The sequence below is a fragment of the Trichosurus vulpecula genome, chromosome 8, assembly GCF_011100635.1.
Source record: "Trichosurus vulpecula isolate mTriVul1 chromosome 8, mTriVul1.pri, whole genome shotgun sequence".
Taxonomy (NCBI): Eukaryota; Metazoa; Chordata; class Mammalia; order Diprotodontia; family Phalangeridae; genus Trichosurus; species Trichosurus vulpecula.
The window spans coordinates 51,121,679-51,148,083 of NC_050580.1; the positions used below are offsets into that span (position 1 = coordinate 51,121,679).

Consider the following 26,405-nt stretch of genomic DNA (forward strand, 5'->3'; position numbering starts at 1 on the left):
ATGGGCATAAAGGAGCAGCAAGTAGGGAAGGGGGAACTGGATTTGTCCATTTGGCCAGGAGGAGGTGCAGAATCCCTGGGATGGGATGAGTATAAGGAGGTAGAAATCTGCTAAGCACTGAGCCTGAAATTAGGCAGTCATCAATGGTAGTGCCTTTGTTGTTGGAAAAAGTTGTCTGCAAAGAGGCCAGCAAATTCAAAAGGTGAGAAAAGGGAGGGGAGGGGAGTAGGAAGGGGCAGTGCATGCAGAGCAAAGTCAACAGAATTAGAACAATTTACTTTGGGATCAGATAAACGTGAAGGAAAACAATATCGAAAGACTTTGGAACTGATGAAATTGTAGTGATAAATCTTGACTGGTGAAGCCTATCTCCCTCCTCTCCAGAAGGAGGTAGTGAACAACAGGTGCAGAGTGAGGCATACATTTTCAGTTGTGGTCAATGTGTTGATTCATTTTGCTTAGTTGTTCTTATTGTTCTGGCATGTCTGATTCTTTGTGATCCTGTAGACCAAAGCACTACCAATGCTGTGCAGGGGGCTTTCTTGGCAAAGATACTGAAGTGGTTTCCGATTTCCTTCTCCAGTGGACTAAGGCAAATAGAGGTTAAGTGACTTGCCCAGGAACACACAGCTAGTAAGTGTTTGAGGCTGAATTTGAACTCGGATCTTCCTGATTCCAGACCCAGTGCTATATCCACTGAGCCACCTAGCTACCCTTGCTTGGTTGTACTTATGTGTCATTGGTTGGATGCACGTGGAGTCACTGGGAAGAGGCAATAACATTTTTAAAAAGGAGAAGAGAATCAATAAAACTTTTTCAAAGAAAAGTAGAGGAAAAGGGAGACGAGAATTACCCAGAACTTCGAGATTCCTCCTATGTGTTTTTTCATGGAGCCACAACACTCTACACCAGGGGTGGGGAACCTGTGGCCTCAAGGCCACATATGACCCCCTAGGTCCTCAAGAGCAGCCCTTTGACTTCAGTCTCTACATCCTCCCTCTTTCTCCCATCATACCCTGAACACAACATTCATTCATTCTATCGTTATCAAGTGGGCAAAGCATCTTGGTCAGGAACTAAGAGGGATACAAAGTTTAGATAACATCTGGTCCCTACTTTTATAGAACTTAAAGTTTAGTACAGTGATAAGATACAAACACAATTCATCATATTACATGATAAATGCATTGGAGAATTACAAAGCAAAGTATTCCCTGAGATCTTATAACACTCACCCACAACCCAAGGCTCCTTCACCTTTCACCTATAAACAGAGGAGATAATATAAATCACTTTACAAGCCTTAAAGTGATATGTCCATGTGAACAATTCTTGTCTTCCCCATGACTCCCTTTTGGCCACATCTCTTTCTGGCTACAACCTGGCTCCAGCCCACTTTTCCAACTTTGTCACTCGTGTTTCCTCCTTACAAACTCTAGAATCCAACAAAAAAGGCTTCTTGCTATTCCTCCCACAGGATACCCTATCTCCTGTCTCTAAGCCTTTCCCCACAAATATACTCATGCCTAGTCCCTCTGCCTTTTACAGTCTCCAAGTTCCATCAAAGATCAGCCCAGTCACCATGCTCTATATGTAGTATTTTGTGTTCCCTTTCCCCATAAACCCTTAGGTTAATTGTGTGTGTGTGTGTGTATATACATACATACATACATATAAAGAAAGAGAGAGAGGAGAGCAGCTGGATGGCACAGTGGGTAGGGTGCCAGACCTGGAGTCAGGCAGACTCATTGTCCTAAGTTCAAACCTAGCCACAGACACTTACTAGCTATGTGACTCTGTGCAAGTCACTTAACCTTGTTTGCCTCAGTTTTCTCATCTGTAAAATGAGGTGGAGAAAAAAATGACAAAACACTCCAGTATCTTTGCCAAGAAAACCCTGCATGGGGTCACAAAGAGCTGGACACAACTAAAATGACTGAACAACAACAAACACACACCCTGCGTATGCATGCAAACAGACATTATTTCCTCTAAGAGAAAGTAATTTTCTCAAGGGCAGGGACTGTATCATCTTTGTCTTTCTATCGTCTATCATTGATGAGGAAAAAACTGGAAAAACTGTTGCATTAATAATCTACACATAGCTCATTGTAAATTGACTATGATAGCCACTTTGAACCTATTTATATCTTTTCCCCAAGCTTCTAAGCAACTTATTTGCTTTCCCTCCCAGCATAATTTTGAGAGGTGAACCCAGGTCACCATGGACTTATTTCAGCTTAAAAAGCCATGGCTCAGAAAGGCAGGGGGAAGGGAGGAATCGAGGACTTAAAAGCTGGTTCGGTCCTTTAGAAGTTATTTGTCCAAAATATTCATTTTATAGATGAAGAAATTGAGGTCCATGAAGCTTGCCCCAGGTCACAAAGTAGAAGTGAAGAAGCAGGAAGACAAAACCTAGTCTCTGAACTCCAAATCCAATGCTCTGCAACCATACCCTCCTGTTACTTACGCTCCCCTTCTCTGTCCTATAACTTCAGTATCCAAACACCCACCCCCAAAACCTTTGGACTTCTGGTGCCATTATTGAATATAGGCCAGTTGGGTCCCTTGGTTAGGGCGGACCTGCCTGACCCACTGCCCAAGCCTGTCCTGCTGCTGAAGCACATACTGCTGGGTCTCACTGGATGTTCGCCCAGGCACTACTTGTTGACCCGTTGGTGCCCTAAAAGCTTATATGGTTCTGCATTCCTCCCATACTTAGGGCATGCAATAGGATGAAGAGTATGAAGGCCAGGGAGGTCAGTAAGCTTGCCAAGCAGGACGCACTGAGAAGCCACAGAATGAGAACAAAAAAATGAGGAGGAAGTCTTTCTTCCTTCCCTCCTTTACTTTCTCCATGCTTCTTCCTCATTTCTTTTTCCTTTCCCTTCCAGTAGTCAATACTAATCTGTTTCCCCCTTCAACTCTGGGTCTGTCTGGTTTTTATGGAAATGTAGAAAGAGAAAAATAAGAGATTCTCATCATGTGGTGACCTAGGCTAGGGCCTGAACTATAGGGATTATTCCAAGCTTTTTCATTCCTCCTCTACCCTCCCATAGCGCCCTTCCCCCTACCCTCTCACTTTAGGACCTCGGTTCATATTTCACGGAAAAATTGGGGCCAATTGCCAAGAGCTCCCCTTCTGTTCTCACATCACTCAGACATCTTCCCCCACTATCTCCTCCTTTACCTGTGACTCACATGAAGAGATGGCCATTCCCCTTGGGAAAGCTAGCTCCTGCAACATGTAACATTGCTCTTCCTCCCTCCCTCCCTCCCCCCCCCCCTCTCTCTCTCTCTCTCTCCCTCTCTCTCTCGATTCTCATTATTTCTTTCCAACTGCTCCTTCTCAGTCTCCTTTGCTGCTTTTTCATCCAGATCATGTCCACTAACAGTGAATATCCCCTAAAACTCTGTCCTAGGCCCTCTTCTCTTTTGTCTTTGTATCATCTTGTTTGGAGATTTCATCAATTTCCCTGGGTTCAATCATCATCTATTATATAGATGGATTCTAGATTAATATATCAAGTCCTAATCTCTCTCAAAAACTTGAGTCCTCCATCAGCAACTGTCTTTTGGATATCTCAGGTTAGATGTTCTATAAGTATCTCAACTTGTCCAAAACAGAACATATTATCCTTTTTCCTCTTCCCAAATTTCCTATCACTGTCAAGGGCACCATCATCCTTTCAATCATCCAGACTCACAACCACAGAGTCATTCTTGATTCCTGACTGGTACTTAATCCACATATCCAATTTCTTGTCAACTCTTTTCATTTTTACCTTCACAACATCTCTCCTATATGTCCCTTTCTCTTCACCCACATGCTGCCACCCTAAGACAGACAGACAGACCGTCATCATCTCTCAACTGAACCATGACAATAGCCTTCCAATTGGTTTCCCTTCCTCAAATTTCTCTCCATTCCAGTCCAAACTCCACACAGCTGCCAAAGTAAATTTCCCAAAGTCACCCTGATATTCAGTAAACCCCAAAGGCTCCCAATAGCAGTAACATCCAAGATCAAAGATAAATTCTCTGCTTAGCACATCACATCTTGGTCTCTTTCTGCCTTCCCAATCTTATTATACTTTACCCACCTCATGAACTCTATGACCCAGCTTGCAGATTCTTATACAGAACACTTCTTTCAACTCCATCCTCTTGTGCTGGTTGTCCCCTAAGCCTCTAATGCTCACTGTCTTCAGCACTATCTCCTAGATTCCCTGGCTTCTTTAAAGACTTAGTTTAAGTCCCCAATTCTATAGGAGACTTTGCCTACCACGCACCCTCCACTTGTAGTGCCTAACCTCTGAGACTACCCCTCCCCATTTACAATACATATATGTACATGTGTATATGTACATATATACATATATGAATATATGTATGTTGTGTGGGTACATAGTCATTTGAATGCTGCCTCCCCCAATAGTGCTCCTTGGGGGTGAAGACTATGTTTTTGTCTTTTTATAAATATATATATTGTTGACCAGAAAGTTTGGTTAAAGGAGGCAACAGGCTAGGTGATATGTAAATTCATGATGTTTATTCCCTTAAAGCTAGCAGAGCCAGCTTATTAGTACACACAAGGAGCCAGAGCTTAAGTTCTGACTGCCTGAACAAAGGAATGAGAAGGTTTAAATTCATTTTTAGTCCCAACTCAGCATGCCTGCATTACTTTAATTTTATGATCCCCATGTATGTTTAGCCATGATACAAGAAAAGGACTTTTCTTAATTGAATAGGTTGTAAATACAATAAGATAAGAGAGTTGACAAAATGTCAATTGAAATTACAACCTAGCGTTTCTATGTTTAATTTACCATTAACATTCCACAACATAGTATATGCCCATAAAATATTAAGCAAGATAGTTTCTTGGGTTAAGCATCTCATCCTTAATGGCTAATAGACAGAGGAAAGAATGCTCTTAAGTCAGCCCAATCTGTCCTTGTTGACATAGGAAGAGGTATTCTCTGAGTTTACTCAGAAAACAAAGAAGCTCAGGTTCAGACTCTTCTTCTGGTTAATCAGTTCAGGCTCTTCCTCTGGTTAATCTGTCAGGCTCTGACCCTTATTGAAGTTACCAGACTGATATTAAATGATTATTAATATATATCCCCAGTACCTGGCACATAGTAAATACTTAATAAATGCTGTTGACTGATTGATAAACCAACACCAAGGCCCTGTTCAGACCAAGAAATCTTAGCAAATCTAATTCAAGTCCTTCCTTTTACAAGTGAGGAAGCTGATTTAGAGGATCATAGATTTAGAGTTGGGAGGGACCTCAGAGGTTATGGAACACAAGCCCTTCATTTTACAGGTGACAAAATTGAAGCTAAGTGAAATGACTTACCAAGGTCACACAACTCATATTCATCAAATGCAAAATTTGCACCCAGAAAGTAAATAGTAGAAGGGGGTTTGAGCCAAGGTTTTCTGACTTCAAATCCAGAATTTTTTCCAAGACAACATAGTCCAGAGGGCATGGCATCAGAAAGGTTTGGTTTGAATTAACAGGAACATAGAATACAGTTATCCCTTCCACATCGTGACTTTCCCCATCATGGTTTTAATATATCATGGGTTGGCATAAGAAATTAAATGGGAATTTTTAGGGACTTTTGTGGAAGCTGCAGATGACACACAAAGGCCAGCAGATGACATAGAAAAAGTTTAAAGACTCAGAAATGCATAATATATATATATGGTATTGTATAATATCAACATATTTTATCTTTTAATACCATAATAATTCAGATTTTTTCTCTGGTGTGAAGGGAGGGCCAAAAATTTTTACATGGATTTCCAGATTGCAGGAGCACTGTATCCTTAACCCCTTTGATGTGGAAGGGATAACTGTATTATCATTCAAAGGGACCTTAGAGGTAATTTAATCATACCCCCTTACTTTAGAGGTGGGTAAATTGAGGCCCCAGAGGAGATACTAATAAGCCAAGTCATTGTGGCCAAATCTTACTTAATTCCTCTGAGTTTCAGTTTCTTAATCTGTAAAATGCAGATAATGATCCAGCAACCCCTACCTCATAGTGTTGTCATAAGCAATGAATGACATAGTATGTATAAAGCTCTCTATACCCATATAAACATTAGCTATTATCTGTTCTTGGCCTGGGGGCAGAGAGTGAGTGGGGAGGGGTGGGGGAGCTCACACCTAGCACTTCCACCTGGGTTCTAGGACTCATAGGAGCATGATTCCTAAAGGTTAATTTCAGGCTAGCAGTCCCAGTGTTCTGACACACAACCTTCCCTCTCCTCCCAGGGCCCTACAGACAGTGTATGTTCATTTCACATTCCTGGGCCGCTTGCTCTGTATGAGTGAGCTTTTTCCTAGGTTGCATGGGAGGGGCCAACTGCTCTTTGGGAGCAGTGATGAGGTAATGTAGTGAACAGAAGAAAGGAAAATCCTCTATTAAGCACTCAATATGTGAAAAGCACTGGCTAAATGCCGGGGATATAAAAAAAGAAATGCAAGATGGTCTCTATTCTCTCTTTTTTTAAAAAATGTATTTTGAGTTTTCAACATTTACTTTTATAAGATGTTTAGTTCCGAATTTTTCCCCCTTCCCCGTTCCCAAGACAGCAAGCAATGTGATACAGGCTATACATGTACAATCATATTAAACATATTTCCACATTAGTCATGTTGTGAAAGAAGACTCAGAACAAAAGGGAAAACCACGAGAAAGAGAAAAAAAGAGAGAGAAAATAGTCTGCTTTGATCTGCATTCAGGCTCCATAATTCTTTCTCTGGATGTGGATAGCATTTTCCATCATAAGCAGAGGTTCCCAAAGTGAGCGATACCGCCCCCTGGGGGGCACTGGAACAATCCAGGGTGGGGGAGAGGGTAGTAGTAGCCTCAGGTGCAATCCCAGAGCATTGAATAAAAATAAGGGGGCAGTGGAAACATAAGGAAAGAAGAGAAGAGAAGAGAATTGTGGAAAAACTGTTCATACATATTTCATCTGTTGTGTGACAGTTAAAGTCGTAGTGATCACATTATTTTCCAAATAAACATGGAAAATGCAAATTAAAGTGATCAGTGGTCAAGTCCACCAGACAGGTCTTAACAAGCAAGCATTGGCATTGTCAAGAAGTCCAGAGTGCATCTGCAGGACTATGTGCTCCTAATGACTTGGTTACATTATGATACTGTATGGTTACATGATGTAATATTGAGTCATCAAAATTTCAGTACAGGAAAAAAACCATAAATTTACAATACATTATTAAATTTAAGATGCATCACTTAAATATATTTTTTATATTTTTTGAAATGATGTAAATTTAAAAACAAAACGTAAATGGTTAAAGAAAGTAGATTTCCAGGAGAGGGTGGGCTGGGTAATTTTCTTTTAAGGGGAGTGGTAGTCCAAATAAGTTTGGGAACCTTTGATCATGAGTCTTTTGGAATTGTCTTAGATCATTGTATTGCTGAAAAGAGCTGAATCTATCAAAGTTGATCCTCGAACAATGTTGCTGTTACTATGTACAATGTTTTCCTGGTTCTGCTCACTTCACTCAGCATCAGTTCACATAAGCCTTTCCAGGTTTTTCTGAAATCTGCCTGCTCATCATTTCTTATAGAACAGTATTCCATTACATTCATATACCACAACTTGTTCAGCCATTCCCCAAATGATGGGCATCCCCTCAATTTCCAATTCTTTGCCACCATAAAAAGAGCTGCTATAAATATTTTTGTACATGTGGGTCCTTTTCCCTTTTTCATTTTCTCTTTGGGCTACAGGATGGTCTCTATTCTCAAAGAGCTTACCTCTGATGGGGGAGAAAATACCAATAGATCTCAGCGGCAAGTCAGAAGGAAAAGTCTCAAAATCCTTAGGGTGTTGTAGCAAAGTCAATGGTAATGCATCTTCCTTCATATCATTTCCATTGATAAAAATCACATCATTTCCTGATAGCATGTCAAGGACTTTTGGTGGTGAGAGCTTTGTTTTTTGGGTCTTTCAGTAGCTGTGATTACTGCAGAAGTGAGGGCTGCAACTACCACCTTGTATCTCCATAGAAACCCCCGCCAGGCTTTGAGGGTTGGGCTGGAAGTAAGACCAGTGGTCTGGGAGGCACTCGTATTGCTGGGACTTTGGGCTTATGTAGCCACCAGGCATAGTTGATCAGTGGTTAATGTTGGTGGTGGCAGAAAACACTAGGTTCTATATCACATTGCACACCATTTTGGAGAGGGGAGGATGGGCAAAAATTTAGAACTCAAAAATCTTATAAAAGTGAGTGCTGAAAACTAAAAATAAACATAAATTTAAAAAAATTTAAATTTACATTAATATGCATTTAAAAATACAAAACAAAACAAAACAAAAAAAGAAAACACTAGGCTTAGAGTCAAAACATTTCATTTTGATTCCTGCCTCCAATAGCTATCTATGGTTATGTCTGTGAGTCACTCTGAGCTTATTTCCCTTTTTGTGAAACAAGGATGATACTTGCACTGCCTATTTCATGGAGTTGTTAGGTGGAATCCATTTTGTAAAAATTCCCATATAAATTTGACCTCCTAGATCATCCTTTCTTGCTTTCTTAGCCATGTGATTAGAAATATTATTAAGATGCTCAAACCATAATAATGGGAAACAGGTACGGCATGTGGGGGCACTCGTACCTCTATGATCATGGTTAATGTCTGACAATGGCTGAAGTAAAACCCACTTTGGCCAACTTGGCTCCTATGCATGATGCTCCAGTGCCCTTAGCCAGCTGAGCCTCTGGCTGTGTAGGCAGGTCATTTTCCCCACCCATGAGGCAATCCAGATGTTGATGGGAAGGGTGGCTTGCTCCACATTGGTTCCTGGGGCAGGGCCAACATCAAAATCACGTTTTTGGTTCCTGCTCTACAATTTCAGCAACTGTTCACTATCTCGAAGCTTCCTAAGTTGGAAAGACTGAGTTGATTGGATGCCAGGACTTTTCCAAGTTCAGACAGAGGAGGCCATAGCTACAATGACAATGGGTCACTTTGGTCTTTCCAATGGGTTGGGACTGGGACATACCCTAAAGCCAGAGCTAAAGAGTCTGGAAGGGACCTGGAGAAGTCGTCTCATTCAACTTCCTGCCTCCACATCTGACTGCATGCAGACCATCACGGAGATACAAGTCTTAATCTTCTAAATATAGGGCTCCAGAAAAGGATTCTAGAGCTAGAATTGGAAGGTGCCTTACAAGTCATCAAATCCAACCTCATTTTACAGATGATGAAACAGAGAAGTTATATGACTTGCCAGAGTCAAACAGCTTTGTTGTTCATTTATTTCAGTTGTGTCTGATTCTTTGTGACCCCTTGGACTTTTTTTCCATGGGGTTTTCTTGGCAAAGACAATGGAGTGGCTTGCTATTTCTCTCTCCAACGTGTCCTCATTTCACAGATGAGGTATTGACGTAAAGAGGGGTTAAGTGACTTGCCCAGGGTCACATACCTACTAAGTGTCTGAATTTGAATTTGGACTCAGGTCTTCCTGACTCCATGCCTGATGCTCTAGCTGTTGTGCCACCTAGCTGCCAAAGGCAGGGGTTGGGCCTCCAAATTATTCCCCCTCCCAATTCAACCAGTTGATGCCGGGGGTCTCTCTCTTTATGGGGAGTATGCATAATTTATAAGTGCTTGGTGACTTGCTATTCCACTCTACCAGTGTGATGGCAGAGGCTGGGTGTGAGAAGACCTGGGTTTGAGTTAAGTTGGGCCTCTCTGGTTTCCTCATCTATACAATGGTGCTGGTGAGAAGTTGTACTAGATAACATGTATGATCCTTTCAGCTCTAAAAATCCAAGGTGATGCTGACAAGCCATATAGTATTACTCATCCCTAGGTAGCTGAATCTCCAGAGGAAGGTCAGTAGGATGAAGGTGGGATGTAAGGGGTACATGTAATCCCATAGAACTAAATTCAGGAAGACCTATTTACTACTGGGTTATCTTGGGGAAAAAATTTAACTTCTCTGGGCCTCATCTACAAACAAAGAGATTGTACTTGATGACCTTGTAAGACACTTCTGGTTCTAAATCTCTGAACCTGGGGTTCTAAGAGTATTTAGGCTTCCAACCATATAAGCTAGCCCTTAACTATAGAAACCCAATCAAAGAAGGCAATGGGACAGTCTCCAGCTTACAAACATCTCTTACAAAGAATGTCTTCCTAGAATGGCCATCCAATCCAGTTGACCAGTTGTTGACTGTAGGGACTTCCATCCTCATCTCCTGCATCTCATCTCCATTCTCAGCCTCCAACCCAACCAGTTTCTCACATTATCCCAGGATGGGATCTAGTAGTAATAAGAAAAGGATGGAAGGAAAGGAAATTTCATTATTGGTAGAAAAGTACTAGATTTGGTTTCAGAAGACCTGGGCAATGTTAGACAAGTCACTTCACCTATGTGAGCATCGGTTTCTTCATCTGTAAAATGAAGGGATTGGACTAGGTGTCCTTTCTATTTCTAAATCTATGATATCTGAATCTATAAAATGAAGGAATGACTAGATCAGGGATTCTTAACCTGGGGTCCATGGACCCCTATGGGGTCTATGAATAGATTTCAGTGAATGTAGGAATTTGTATTTATTTTTAAAATATGCTGAGAACTATTTTTCAATGTAGTTAACTTCCTTCATAAGCCTATATATTTTATGTTATACCCTGACAAACATTATTCTGAGGAGTCCAGTTGCTTCATCAGACTTCTAAAGACGTCCATGACCCAAACTAGGTTCAACCCCCCCTGAAATAAATGATTCCCAAGATTCCTTCTATCTTTAAACCTCATGAATATGGAGTTCCTCATTCTGTCTCCACCCCTGCCATCCCCCAACTCCAATGGCCTTGGTTCTCCAACCCAACACTGGTTTCATTAACAGCAACCCCAATCCCATCCCACTGCTGATTCTTCTCTTAACCCCAGAGCCCCACCATCCACTTCCAAGATGAAATGCTGAAGACGTCCCAAGTCTAATTTTCTTTTTAAATATAAAAAAATTTTGCTTCAGATATTCGTAAACATTGCATTTTATTCTCTTTTGTGGTAGCACAGAGAGCAGTGCTTGAAAACCACCAGTGGTAGCAGCAAAAAGGAAACTAAGTTGTCCACTTGTGTGGTTTTTTAACCAAATCCGAATAGTTTTGATGATAATTATTTTACTGCTTCTTTGTTGAATTGAAGTGTCCTCCCCCTCAAACCCCACACCCACTTCTATCCTTGAAGAGCTCATGCAGCCCACTGGAGGTTCCCTAACTGTTTTCAGCCATAGTAGCAATGGAAGGAACAGGACAGAAAGTTAAAAGGTTTTCTCTTATGCCTTCATCCCTTTCACTTCAACACTCAAAGGAAAGGGAAAGGAGAAGGGGAAGTTATAATAGGGTTAATGCTGACTCACGGAGTAGACAAAGAACGGAAATATGATTTGCCAACATTCAAGAGGGAAAATACACTCAGGCTAGTAGTTTGAGCTTTCCGTTCTAGGAGCTGCAGTCGTGGGAGGAGGGTAGAACAAAGAGGAGACAGAATGGGATGGGATTGGGGATAGTGCCAATGAAACCAGTGCCAAGACTGGGGAAGTAGCAGGGGCAAAGAGAATGAAGAACAGATTGAAATGTTTAAGGTTGTTTCTCTCTGTCCCCCTCCCCCAAGTCCCTTCTCCCTTCCTCTTCATTCCTTCCCTCTCTCCCTTTAGCCCCTCCTCAGTCCTCCACTTTCCTGCACCACAGGGCCACCACTAGAGGCAGAGTTGAGAGCTCCCCAGTTCTACTGCTGTAAAAATAGGAAGGGTGCTGGGAGCCCATGTTGGAATTCTGCATGAGTTTCCTTTTATAAAAATATGTTATTGATACTTTCCTTTTTTTTTTGTAATGTTACTATGACTTTTAATAACTCCCCTCCCCCAATAGAGCCCTTCTTTATAACAAATAAGCATGGGCTTATTAATTCATTTAATTATTAATATTATGAAACTTAATTATTACTTAAATTAATTCAATTATTGATACTATCAATTTAAATTTTACTTAATTAAATTATTACTATTATCAATTTAATTATTGATTAATTTTATGTGTTTCCCCTGAGCAAGTGGGAATACTTGGTTACACATGGGAGAGTTAGCTTCTGCTACTAACTTTGTGTGACTGTGAACAAGTGGTTCTCCCTACCCCCGCCCCCCACCCCAGGCCTGTTTTGTCATCTGTAAAATGACAGAGTTGAACTCAAAGTCCTCACTAGGTCAGATTACAATTATACATCAGGTTATAGGCTAAATCATTTTGGTGAAGGCCGGGTACCTAACTACCATATTTCAGATTGTTTCTATGGAAAAATGTCTTCCACGAGGCAGTGTTGTAGGGTGAGATAAAGCATTGGACTAGGCATCAGAAGAGCTGGGTTTGAATCCTGCCTTAGAAACTCCTTAGCTGCAGGATCACAGGCAAGAGAGAGCTTGGGGTTCTTCATCACATGACCTACTTTAAAGAATTGTGGGGTGAGTGCTTTGCAAGCCATGAAATGTTGGTTGTTGTTGCTATAGTTTGGATCTTTAGCATCATTGTTTATGAGATGGCAATATATCATATTCTCTTGCATTGTTCTCTCTATCAGACTTTGTGTACCATGCAGCCAAATATAGGACTCTTGTCTTAACTGTTTCACGTGCTTATATCTTGTGTCCACTGTAAAGAATGCAAGTTCCCGGAGGACAAGGCCTGAGAATTCACTTCTTATTTCAAACTCTGCCAGTATAGTAACTGAATCAGAACGATTGACACAAAGAACGATGTGTTCAAGGTTGAGGTTCACAAACATCTGCATCAGCGTTTCTGGGATACATCTTTATTATTTCATGGATAGTTTACATAAATGTTTCAGATGCTTGAATTACTCTTCTCTCCACCATAGACTCCCAGGGCTGGAAGAGAGCTCAGAGGTCATCCAGTCCAATTCATACTTGAGCAGGAATCCCCACTTCAACATTTCTAACAACTGAAGACCATCAGTGATGGGGTGCTCTCTATTGCCTAAGGCAGAATATTTCCACTTTGGGCTATTCTTGATCGTTAGGAAGCTCTTCCTTATACTAAATTGAAATTCACCTCCCTGTAACTTCCATTCTGGGGCCAAGCAGAAAAAGTCAAATGCTTTCATTGCACCAATGGTCCTTTTCCAAACAATATGGAATACACTAAACACTAATATACTGAGGGCTTGATCCAAGCAGATGAGCAAGAAAGCTTAGGGGATAGGTCAAAGAAAGGAGGGCAACATTTCATGTGATTTACTCCATTTTCTGTCATGTGACCACAGGGCCCTGGACCCTCTTTTTCCACTCCTCCAACCTCCTATTAGGTTCCACTCAGTCACCAGACATACAGAAATGTCTAAAAAGAGGCATCAGAAGACAAATGCTCATAACTGAGTCAAATTTACAAGAATACAAGCCATTTCCCAATTGATAAATGGTCAAAGGATATGAACTAGCAGTTTTCAGATAAAGAAATCAAATCCATCTATAGGCATATGAAGAAGTGCTCTAAATTACCTTTGATTAGAGAAATCAAGTAACACAGCCAGTTATCCTCAGGGAACAGTTGCTACAAATTTATGCTTCCCTGCTGACCTGCCAAAAATGATATATCAGGAAAGTCCAACCAAGGCATTGCTAAGGTACTTCAAAATAGTTACTCCCCAGAAATGATGTGATTCAATAACATGCCCATTTTCGTTAATTTTTAAAAAATATTAATTCTAGGTAGCATTTTACTGATTTTTCTACTTTAAGATTTTTTCCTTCTATTTGTTCATATACAGGAAAATATCAAATATTTATATCTATTTATATATGCACATATGCATATGTACTAGAGATATGTTATAAATTTACCTTCTATATATTTGGATGCCCTTTAAAAATATTGTAAAAAATTTTTTTTTAAGAAATGCAAATTAAAACGACTCTGAGGTACCACCGCATATCTATCAGATAGGCTAATATGACAAAAAAGGAAAATGATAAATGCTGGAGAAGAGGTGGGAAAAGTGGGGTACTAATGCATTGTCAGCAGAGTTGTGAATTGACCCAACCCTTCTGGAGAGCAATTTGGAATTATGCGCAAAGGTCAACCAAACTCTGCATACCCTTTCATACAGAAATACCACTACTAGGTCTGTATCCTGAAAAGATCATAAGAAAGGGAAAAGGACCTACATATACAAAAATACTTATAGCAGCCATTTTTGTGGTAGTAAAATACTGGACACTGAGGGGATGCCCATTAATTGGGGAATGGCCAAACAAGCTGCAGTGAATGTAATGAATGTAATGGGATATTATTGTCTAATAAGAAATGATGAGCAGGCTGATTTCAGAAAAACCTGGAAAGACTTATATGAACTGATGCAACTTGAAATGAGAAGAACCAGAAAAACATTGTATACAGCATCAGCAACATTGTGTGATGATCAACTATGAATGACTCAGTTCAAATCAGATCAAAGATTATTCTTTCACTAACTTCATTCTTTATTGTGGGGTTTTTTTTTTTCCCATTTTGGACTCATGCTACTATAAGAAAGGTGCTGCTCCATGACTTGCTCACTCTTGTGTTGATATGGAACATTTTTGTGAAGCTGGGATTGGCCCAGTGTTGACTATGTAGGTGTGGTCTGTCTACTGAGTTCCCACCTGGCAAGTCTCTTCCCTGAACCCACCTTGATTGGACTGGAAAAATTTCCTTCTTTTTTGCAAAGTGGAACAAATCTGCTGATACCCTGATAGAATGGTCCAATTCTCATGGCTGGTCCCATGTCTTCTCTCTTCTCTCAAAGACTTTGCCTGAAGTTTTCAGAGGCCCAGGGACTCCCTTGTCCCCAGCCAGGCCTCTTAAACCATAGAACAGCATAAAAGCATTCAATTAGTGGGGAGCCAAGTTCTTGTGTCAAGAGGGAGTAGTCTCCTGGGAGCCAGGAGGAATGGCAGGGATTGGAGAGTGAAGCAGCCCCTCTCTAGCGGATAACAGCAGGAAGTCAGAGCACCAGAACTGAGCACATGTTCATCAACTTCAGCCTGAAGCCTCCCTCCAGTCCTTTGCAGCAGGCCAGGGAAAACAACAGCATCCTATCCTGGAGCTTTTAGTCCTCCTAAGAGCGCAGCTTAACCTGGAAGTGCTCACAGCGGGGATGCTTCATGGTCAATCCATAGATTGGGGTGAAGTCCACCTTCACTCCAGAGGGGACACTGAACTCCACCTGATGCAGCAGGATGGCCAGGAAGAGGAAGACTTCCCACCGGCCAATAGTCTCCCCAATACACTTCCTTTTCCCTAGGCCAAACATAGTCACCTGCTCACTCAGGGCCTTGTTGATGGTTCCATCTGCCCTGAGGAATCGCTCTGGCCGGAACACCGAAGGGTCCCCCCATATTTTCCTGTCACAGGAGGAACAACAGAGGAGATGGAAGTTTGGGAGAGAGGGCAGGGGTCAGAGCCCTAGATCTCGACTGAGAGCTGGGGCTAGGGCAATGTAAGTAGCATGTGAGTGGGTACCCTGCCCTATAAGCCCTTTCCCCAGGGGACTGGCCCAGTTTAGACCTCAAGCCCAAGGCCTAGACAGCTAAGGATGGCCCAGAAGGCTTTGCACTGAGAAGGTCCCTAGTTTTCCACCTGGCTGACAATCATCATTAGACACACCCAAAGCTCCCCACCAAGACCCCTGTTGGGTCCCCAGGGCTGACTTACTGGTCATGGTTAATTTGCCATTGGTTCACAAAGACACATCGTCCCTTGGGAATGTAGAAATTGTTCAAGGTCGTGGCTCTGGTTGTGCTGAGTGGGGCAAGAAACCTCTGTCAGGCTCAGAAGGAATTGGGGGGATGGGTGTATCCCCCATGGTTCCCTGCTTTCTCTCTTTGCAGACACCCCTGGCTGCCACTACCTCTGTTCTCTTCCTTCAGCAATGACTGGGGGAACAGAGATCATGAGAGACTGACAAACACTTCCCTGACCTCCCTCATTCTGTCCCAGAGATATTTGGACTTGTGGATGGGGAATGATTCTCCTCTCCATAATCTCCCTCTTCCCACAATGGCCTCATTCTGTCTTGTTCCTGGTGACTTCTCGGTACTAAGTAGAACGTGAAGCTTAGGTGTGGATACCCCATCCTCTTGCTTACAAGGTCTCACCTGTGGGGGATGGTAAAGGGGAGGAAGGAAGAGTGCCTGAAGGTTTCCAGGATGAAGGCCTCCATGTAGGGGAGCTGAGGTTTGTCTGAGAGCTGGGGCCACCGCTCTCTGCCAATCACCATGTCTGCAGGACAAAGGCGAGTCAAAGGGAGCAGGCTTAAAGCCAGCCCTGCCTTTGGGTCCTAAGGGGCTCCTCACTCCCCACCCTAGCCCTGCAAAGAGTCAAGGAAGGTCTCACAATTCACTCCACCTACCCAGCTCCTCCTGGATCTTCTTCTGGATCTCAGGCTTTGCCACAAGGTACATGAGACTCCAAGAAATGGCCGTGGTGATGGTGTCAAAGCCTGGACAGGACAGAACAGCAGCAATAATTAGAGCCACCATCCATAGAGCTTTCAGGTTTTACATGTATTATCTCATTGTGCCTTAGACAACCTTATGAGGGAGGTGCTACTATTATCCCCATTTCATAGATTAGAGATTAGATGATTAAGCGCCTAAGAAAAGGTTTGAACTCAGATGTCTCCTGACCCCAAGTCCGGTGCTCCAGACACCCAGCTCTGTGAATCTGGGTGACAGGATTTAGTCTTTCCAAGTGCTCTCACCAGTGTTAGGCCCTTAGGTCGTTACTATGCTCCTGTGACATAGAAGAGTAGTGATTACTATTTCCATTTCATAGATGAGAAAATCAAGTCCCACAGAGGCTAAGGGACTTGCCTTGGGTCACTCCAGTATGTCACTGGTAGAGCTGGGACTAGAGCCCAGGCAGTCTATGCTTTTTTTTAATTTGTAAAAGGGCCTCTATGACATGTGCCAAGAGAAGCCAGCCATCTTTAGATCCTAGCCATTTCTTTTGGGTTGAATAGACCTTTGAACAGGTGCTCACAGTTAAGAACTCTAGAAGATTTTGTGGGGAAAATTTTGCTTCATGAGGGACAAACCTACCCCAGGGACTTTACTAGGGAAGAACTCGTCCCTAAATAAGGGTGTCTTGATGGCTATAGGAATTTCCTGAAAGCCACAGCTGAATCTGAGATGAAGATGGCTGGTTTTCCCCTGAATTCAGATGGGGCAGGCTTGAAAATAGGCAGGAAGGTCCTAGGGGCCCTGGGAAAGACCAGCCTTATCCATAGACAGAGTGGGCTGCCAATGTAATGAGCTTTGAAGGATACCAGAAAGACCTGCTTTATCCCTGAAATATCTCCATCCCTGGCCTACCATAGTGCCTGGCATTCCACCAGTAGGGCTTTGCTCCTCCGGGTTAAATGCAAGTACGTACTTCTGGGAGGGGGTAAAAAGTGAAGCATTTATCAGACATGAGCATCTTTGGGTGCCTAAGTCTACCCAATATTTTCTAGGACAGATGCAAAATACAAGTAAGTTCTGATAGAGATGAGGGCAGAAAGAGGTATGGGAGAAAGGAATCATGGGTAGCTGTGGAAGGCAGTGCCTGGCTCTGGAATGCTGGGAGGAACTTTAGGGGAGAAGAGGGACCAAAGGAAATCCTGGTCAACCTCCCAGCTGTGCCCAAGGCTAGAGTAGGACTGGGCACTTGGAGGGTGGGATGGAAGGCAGCTCTTACCTGCTCCAAAGATATCCAGGACGGTGTTCACAGTCTTCTTTTCTGACAGCAGGACATTAGCATTCTCATCCAACTGGTTTTCCTGGCAATGTTCAATTAGGCTGTCTGTGATGTCCCGGATGCAGCCCTGGTGGGGCAAGGCTAGAGGGTTAGGGCAAGAAGGATGCCAAGCACCAAACTGCAGCTCTCCTCACCTTCTTCAAACCCCGTTTCTTCCCATCTCTGCACCTTTTCTCAAGCTATCCTCCTTCCCTGGAATGGCTGGGCCTTTCCTGGCTAAATCCTTCCCATCCTGCCAGATCCAAGGATATGCCTACTTCTTCTAGGAAACTTTCTCTGATCTCTCTGAGCATTCAGTAGTCTTGCCCTTTTCTAAACTCAGGCTCCCAATGAAAGAAGAAAGGCCAATAAGAAAGGCAGCCTAATTACTGCTCCTTGGTAATGCTAGTCAGCTGCTCAGGACTTGAAATAGGGAAGGCTACTTCCCTAGTACTGTTCTCTCCCATAGGGGAGAAGATCAACACTTCTTGGGTTGAATCAGAGGACTGGAAGTAGAGATATAAGGTAAGTTAGAGAGGTGCCTTGATAGAGTGAAAAGATGCCTTTTCCCTGAAGTCCTGAAAAGTCAAAAGCCCTAGGACTAAGCCCCAGATCTGCCTTGGATTTTCTGTGTGGCTTTGAGTAAGTCAACTTACTTCTCTGGGCTTCAGTCTGTTTCTCTGGGAAGGGGGAACATTGGACCAGTTGATCTCCGAGCTATCTTCTAGCCCAGACATTGTATGAATAGGTCACAGAAAACTTTAGTGGGCAGAAGCATCACTGTTGAAATGTGTTTATACTCTACAGCTTCCGTGGAGACACTGTGAATGCTGAAATTTCTTTGATACTACTATATCCTTGGAAAGTCAGGAAAGCTTGGTGAGATTAGCAGACCATGTGAAAGTACAGCACCTTGGTGGATGGATTGTAAACCTCTGGAGGGCAGGAACCATACCTATTCTAGGACCACACCTTTAGATGCTGCTAGAGGGCTAGCAAACAAGATTCCTACATCACACACATACACACACACACACATATACACATGCCCGCACACGCACTCGCACACACGTTCATGCACACATGAATACTTCAACACCCATAGAAACACTTCCGAGGAGAATGAATCCTTGGTGGAGGTCATGCATCTGGCCTTGGTCAGAAGCTCAGCTCTGGAAACCCTGACCTGACTCTCCTGCTGGCCCTCCTACTACAGCAGTACAGCATTAAAGATAAAAACAGACAGAAAGCAAATCAAGCTCTGCCTTTGGATCAGCTCTCACTTTCCTGATTTCTGCCACATAGATGCTAACTCTGACTTTCTAGAATTCTTCAAACAGCTTGGTACTGTAATGGATAGAGTGTCTGACTTAGATTCAGAAAGACTTGAATTCAAATTCTCTTCAGACCCTTCTTAGCTCTGTGACCCCCCAAGCAAATTATATAACTTCTCTCAGCTAAAGTTTTCTCATCTGTAAAATGGGGTTAATAGTAATGTCTATCTCCCAGGGATGTTGAGAGGACCAAGGGAGATAATATATGTAACCAACCCTAAAGCCCTCTCTACATTCTAGCTGCTATAGACTCTGGAGCCTTCTTGCTCAGACCTATGCTGCCTCATTGACCTGCCCCCTGACTTCTTTCTGGCCTGTACCTATTGTATACATGTTAATTCTCCTAGCCCAGTTTGCCTCTCAGGTGCTCTACTGCTTCCTTACTGCCACCCTCTCCTCCTCCACCTCCTCTCTCTTCCTATACACACTTAGTAAGACCCCTTATTCCTCATTCCTCCCAGCTAGGCTTGAGGTAAACACAGCTCCCCTTCGCTACCTTTTCAAACCTCTTGTAATGTTCTTTCACCAACTTTTGAGTAAAGTTGGCGGCTTTCTCGTTCAGGTCCCTGAAGGCTGCCATCTTGCTACTGGGCAGGTATCGCAGCACAGGAATGAAATCAGCTGGATTCCCAGAGGCAATAACATCACCAAATTTAGCATTCAAAGTGACGATACTAAGTAGTTCTTGATGTTCATGGTCATAGCGCTTTCCAAAGCAAATGGCACAGATGACATTGGCCACGGACATCACCAGGTACCTGAAGGGGTCAAAGTGCCCCTTCTGCTCCAGGAACTTCTGGATCAAGCATTCAGCCTCCTTCTTCACATGCTCCTCCAGGTAGCAGGAGGAAGAGGATGGGGAGGCAGATAGGGAGAAGGTCTTCAGAGCATTCTGGGCCAGCTTCCTTCGAGCTGCCCATGCTTCCCCTGAATCAGGACTAAAAGTAAAGGAGTCACCATCTGAGATTAAGGAGAAGCTGTAGAAGTCAGGTCGGCCCTTGAAGTCATCCCCCTGCTTCACCAGAGCTTGTCTGATGGTTTCCAGGCCACTCAACACAAGCACTGGGGTGGAGCCGATCTGAATCTGCATCACATCCCCATACTTCTCCCTCAGTTGGGCCAGGGCCAGATGGGGATTCTTCCCCAGAGTCAATATGTTGCCAATCAGAGGCCAAGCCCAGGGTCCGGGTGGGTTTTTGAGTCCCTTGGGGACCCTTTGAGGGTAAGATTTAATGACCCAGAAGACCAGGCAGAAGACCACAAAGGCCACAAGGAGCTCGGTGACAGTGAAGGTTTCGAGGAATGCCAACATGGAAAACACACTTGTCATGATTTTTGGTAGTTAGCAAAAACTGTAGCTGTTGAGACAAACGCAAGAGAAAAAACCTGTAAGACCATGGGAGTGGGAAACTGGAGAAGGGCTCCGGAGGTATCTAATGGTCCTATGAGCTCAACAAGGAGCAGTGATGGGAAGATGGGGCTAAGTAGGAGGGAGGGGATAATACTGACTTGCCATCCCTTCAGACAAAAAATGTCTGCCAACATGGAGCAAGGAGGAAGGGAGGTTGAGGGCTATCCCTTGATGGTACCAAAGGGAAGCAATGGTGAACTTGGCAAGTCTTTTGATCTCTGTAGCCCCCTCCATCCTTGGTGCATCCTTCTTCCTAAGGCTTTTCTACTGCTGAGCGTCCCCCACCGAAAAATGGAAGCAGAGATTAGACCAGAAATGCCAAAGCAGCCTGTGACCAGTGAGGGTGTTCCCTTAGAAGATGGAAACTTGCCCCAGTGGCCTCTGTATTCCAAGGAGGCCCAGGGGCTTAACCTCTTAGATAACTTGTAATCAAGACTTCCTCTGCTTAAACTATGCTCCTTCCACCCTCTCCCTCCACCACACAGGAATCTTGGAATGCAGAATTTTACAGCTGGAAGGCAAGGTAGAGTTCATCTGGCCCAATCCTATCGTGTACAGATGATGAAACTGAAGCCAGAAAGGTTAAAGTTTATACACTGAGTTAGTGGCAAAGCTGGGACTTGAACCCAGGTCTTCTGAATAGAAGGCTGTGCTCTGTCTACTGGCCCACACTGCCTTCCTTTGCTCATGCTCTTCCTTTCCCCAAATATTCTCACTCCTTTTTGCCTAATCCAAATTCAACCCAATTTAAATCCCTCAGTCTCCCTGATTATACCTACCTAGGGAGATCTAGTGCCTTCCTGATTGACTAGAGCATCATTTATTTCAGCACTTAGAGCCACTGAATGGCAGAAATGGAAGGACCTTGGGAATCATTGGTCCAACCTCCCTATAGAGGAGGAACCTAAGTCCTAGAAGGGCCTGACTGGTGTCAAGTCCCATAGAAATTAAGAGCAGAAACAAGCTTGGAACCCAGGGCCCTGAAGCAACCGACCACTGAGCTGGGACTGTCTCACACCTTTTCCCCCCTCATTTTCCCATGTGTGGGTCTTTCTCTCTCTAACCAGACCCTGAATCCTTCAGGTCCAGAGACTGTGTTCTTTTCTCCCCCTTCTCCTCCTCTTCTGCCCTGCTCTTCCTCTTTCTCTTCTTCCTTATATTCCTCTTCCTCCTCCTCCCCTTCCTCTTCTTCTTCCTCCTCCTCTTCTGCCTCCTTCCCATCTCTCCCCCTCTTCCCCCTCTCCCACTTCTCCTCCTCCCTCTGCCCTTCTTCTACTTCTTCCCCTTCCTCCTCCTTCCCCTCTTCCCCTCTCCCCTTCTTCCTCCTATCCCTGCCCTCCCTCCTTCTCCCCCGCCTCCCCCTCCCCCTTCTCCTCCTGTCTTTTTGGTAGCACAGTTAGCACAGAGCTGGGCCCATAGAAGGGCTTTACCAAGTTTACGGGACTCAAGGCCCTGAGGATTTTGCAATTCAGGGACCCAGAACTGAAATCAACCAGCATTGGTCACTCAAATGCAGTTGAGAGATGGTGTCAGGATAGATGCTATAGTCTAGGAGGGTAATAGGAACTGGGGAAAGGGAGGGTGACATGCAAGAGATTCTTCCCTTCAAACTTTTCCTAGGTGTGAGGTCATGTCCAGGGTCTCACATCAGACCCTGGATATTTGCCCCAGTGGTCTGCCCTCTTGGAAATAGCCTAGGGGGTTAAGAAGGAAGTACTTTGCCTTATCCTTACACTGTCTTAGGAAAGACAAGAGGCCAAGTCCCTTCCCACTCTCCACCCCAGCCTGCAAACAAGGACCCAACAACTGGTCCTCCTGGGATATTGAGACAGTGGGAACTTAGGGATCCAGGTGGTGGGAACACAAAATATCCTACTTTATCTATCCTGGGGGGCTGCTAGATGGTGAGGTGGATAGAGTGCCAGGCCTGGAATCAGGAAGACTCATCTTTCTGAGTTCAAATCTGCCCTCAGAAACTTACTAGCTGTGTGATCCTGGACAAGTCACTTAACTCCACTTGCCTTAGTTTCCTCATCTGTAAATTGAGCTGGAGAAGGAAATGGCAAATACTCCAGTATCTGCCAAGAAAACCCCAAAGGGGGTCACAAAGAATTGGACGTTACTGAAATGACCGAACAGCAACAATCTATCCTGTAGATACACAAAGTTTCATGGAAATGTATTTCTCACTAGAACCCTGTGCGATAAGTAGTGCAAGAATTATCACCCTATTTTACAGGTAAGGAAACTGAGGCTAAGACAAACTAACTGACGCCCTTGCCCAGGTTCACACTAGCTGGTGAGAGGCAGAGCCAGGATTCAATTCCCAGTGCCATAGATTTAAATCTATTTTTCTTTCCACTACATTAGCTGTTGAGTTGACTGCAGAATCCTGATCTCTTAGGGTTACAGAAGGAGAATGTGGTTGGGAGTCAGGAGGACAGCTGATCTTCAACCCTGGCCCAATTGGACTACTGAATGACCTTGGATAAGTCACTTGACCTGTGTGAAGGCTTGCCTTTCTTTCCTGATCTCTCAGGGCCCTTCCTGCTCTACAATCTGATGACTCCCAGTCTTGGATGTCCTGGAAAGATCAGGAGTCAGAGAGGTGCTTTCCTTAATTGTTGAAGAGAAAGTGGAGAAGAACCCAACACTTACCTGTGCCCGACAGGGGTTCAGGTTGGACTGAGAATCGGAGAAGTCTAAAACCTAGGGCTTGCTCAATCTTAGCTGAAAGATGCCAAGAAGTAATCACCTCTTTAGAAGGTGTGGAGAAGGGAGCTTTCTGCAAACCTTTATATACAACCTGCTTCATCCTTATTGGTTAAGGTGATTGGCAATGTCTCAGATACGCCCTCTAGTGGGGCGGGACGAGTTGGTAAAGGTCAACTGGGACTTAGAGGAGGTTGTACCCCGAGTCGGAGAAGGGGAATGTGGGTGTCTAATTATTGGCAGGGGTGCAGGAGATCAGGCGGGATGGAATTCTAACTTACTAGGGGGCTCCCTGGACCCAGGGTATATTATTGGAGGGGGCAGGGGTCTGGCGCTCTTCAGACTCTTCTCTCTTGGACAGCCTTACTAAGGAGCGAACCCTCAAGTTTAGGCAGACTTCCAAATCTAAGGTGATCCTGAATTTTCAGAGGGCGCAGGTGATCATTCCAACCTGAGGTTGGGTGGAAGGACCATCACCTTCACACTTCTCAAGAGTTTTAGGGCAATTACTGACTGCAAAGTCGGAGGCGGTGCTGATTTCTGGGGATGCTTTCTCCAGCGATCCATGCTAAACATCTCTGTCCCTGTCCACTACCACCCCGATCCCCCTCGCATACACACAAAAGCTCACCGCGGGCTATCAATGCAGTGAAATATTTCTAAAAGCGCTTAGCTCAGTGCCCGGCACATAGTAGGCGCTTAATAACGTGTTTATTCCCTTCCACTTAGCCTTCAGTGTAAGGGCAGCTGGGGGTAGAGGTGGCCGGGGTGGGGGTGGGGGGGTTGCTGATCCATCTGGGTCCCCGCCCCCCAGGAGCGGTAGGTGGCTTGGCTAAGGTTACACAGTGTCCAGGTTCGCGTGAGAGATTTATCTCGACCCCTGGCCCTCGGCCCAGGGTCAGATATCACCGGGAAGGGGATGGGGGCCAGCCAGGAGGGAGGGCAACTGGCGGGGCCGGAGGAGGGGAGAGGGGAGGGGGGAGCGGGGAAAGAGAAGGGAGGGGAGAAAGAGGGCAAAGGAGCCCGCTCCTTCGGACCCAAATGCAGGCTGCCCTCGCAGGCGGAGTTCCCTGGTGGCTCTCCAGCTCCGCCACCCAAGAGTTCTCACTTTTAAGATGGGCACTCACCGCCAGTCTATCAAACTGTGCCAGGGCGTCGCGTACACATCCTTCTAGAATGGTGCGACCCCGAAGCGTTTTTCAACACCTTTTGGTTATAGACAAGGCGGGTCTGTCATTCTCCAAATAGAATTGTTCAAAACACGTTTTTTAAAAATGCTTTGATTTATATGTGTTTGCGCGACAAACAGAACTTTAAGAACGGAGTGCGGAGAAAACACTAAGTAAGCTTGCTCACAGAGTCGTGAATTGGCTCAAGGCCGGAAGGGCTGGCGCGGGTGGGAGTAGAGGGAATCCCAGGAAGGACCAAAGACCCCTCTCGTCTTCCGTGTCCTCCCATTCCCCTACTCCCTTGTCCTCCCTACCTATTCCTTAGAGCCCACCTGTAACACCTCGTCGTCCTTCCAGGCCATACAGACCCCAGGCCTCAGTCAGCCCGACCTTTGAACAAAATGGGTGCAACCTGTCACCTACTCCGTGCCGCAGAGGCTATGTACTTAAAATGCAGAATGAGACTTAGACTTTCCAGCCTGGCTACAAGGGGAATTAGAGACGCTCAACTATGCACGTTATTTATGGGCAGGTTTTTTTTTTTCGTTCAATTGAGGAGGGCTGTAGGAGGGAAGGTTGGAAACACATCTGTGTGTGTATGTATGTGTATAATTTTTAAAAAGGACATTTTTTAAATGGGTGCGACCCCCTCTCCAGCATCACAGGCTGCGGGCGGAGGGAGCTGGGTTCAGCGAGATCTCCTGGCACCAATCTCCAAGCGCTAAGGTCAGCGCTCCAGGGTTGATGCCTTTCTCGTCTGCACTCGCGCGAGCGGCTTCGGCGGCGAGTCTGCTGCTGATCTGATCTGATCACCTTGGCGCAATCGACCCTGCTCCCCGCCCCGCGCCAGGTCACCGGGTACGACCTCTGGCAAGCGCGAGGCAGAGCTACGTGAGAAGGGATCGTGAGGGCGGGCGCAGAGTCCCCCAGCAGGCTGGCCGCCTCGTGCAGGTCACCTAGTCACGCAACGGGAGTGGGGAGGAGAAGGGAAAAGGGGTGGAGGAGAATAAGGAGGAGGAAAAGAGGCGGGAAGGCGGCTCTCAAAGGGCCAAGTCAGCAACCAGGCAAAGGAATTCCAGGAATTACGGGACTGGCCTCCGGAAGCGGCAAGGACTGGGGGCTGCCTGGGGAGGAGGGTGTAGCCGCTGTAGCTGCAGCGGAGAGGCCCGGGGTGCGTGCCTAGCCCAGGCCTGGCCAGAAAGCGCCAGCACTGTTGGCATGCGCCTCGGACACCTTGGCACGCATTTCCCGAAAGCATGCTCGCTTCCCCCCACTCCCTGCTCGGCAGCTAACACAGCTGGCAGGCTTGGGTGGAGGAACCTGGGACCCTGTGGCCCCTGGGGGCAGCAAATCCAGCTTCTTAAAGCCTTAGGGCAAAAGCGCTGGCCCCTCAGCACCCTGCTTCCGCCGTCCCGGAAGAGAACTAACCGGGTATAGGGGCCCTGGATCGGCACCAGCCCAAGGGGCTGGCATGCCAGTGGTATCTCTGATTAGGAAAGGTAGATGGCCACCTGGGAGACCAGAGCGGCCCAAACCAAGTTCCCCAGCCGCGGGTGGTTTTATTCATTTAGCATATTGGACTGGGGACTCTCACGAATCTCTCCTCCCTAGGACACACCAAGCCAGATGCAAAAGGACAGAATTGAGAGAATTCAGAAACTAGGTCTCCCAAACTTCCTTGGCCAGCAGTCGAAATCCAAATTGGGACGTACTCATAGCACTTTCTAGCCCAGATGGCTCCTGTCACTTAGTCTTGAAGGGCAGAAACTTCAGTAATTGGTCATGCCAATCCTCCTTCCCCCAGAAGTGCCCAACATAGGACTGAATTCATTATGTCTATTGACCAATTGGTTGAATTTATTAAGACCACATCTTGACTTAAGTACCAGGGGCATAATGGAGAGACCTAATAGCTAGTGGGTCTTTGAGCTGGCCTCAGAAG

At 45.0% G+C, this 26,405-nt stretch overlaps 1 protein-coding gene across 1 annotated transcript; it reads right to left on the reverse strand.

The window, feature by feature from the left end:
* Positions 1-14,536: 14,536 nt before the first annotated feature.
* LOC118828076 (cytochrome P450 1A1-like) lies at positions 14,537-23,348 on the reverse strand. The gene is made up of 7 exons (XM_036734480.1): positions 23,241-23,348; positions 19,668-20,529; positions 17,799-17,925; positions 16,471-16,560; positions 16,217-16,340; positions 15,774-15,860; positions 14,537-15,463 (listed from the first exon to the last, which is right to left on the reverse strand). Exons 2-7 carry the CDS (start codon positions 20,499-20,501, stop codon positions 15,178-15,180), a joined length of 1,548 nt encoding a protein of 515 aa, XP_036590375.1. The 5' UTR covers positions 20,502-20,529; positions 23,241-23,348; the 3' UTR covers positions 14,537-15,177.
* Positions 23,349-26,405: the final 3,057 nt, after the last annotated feature.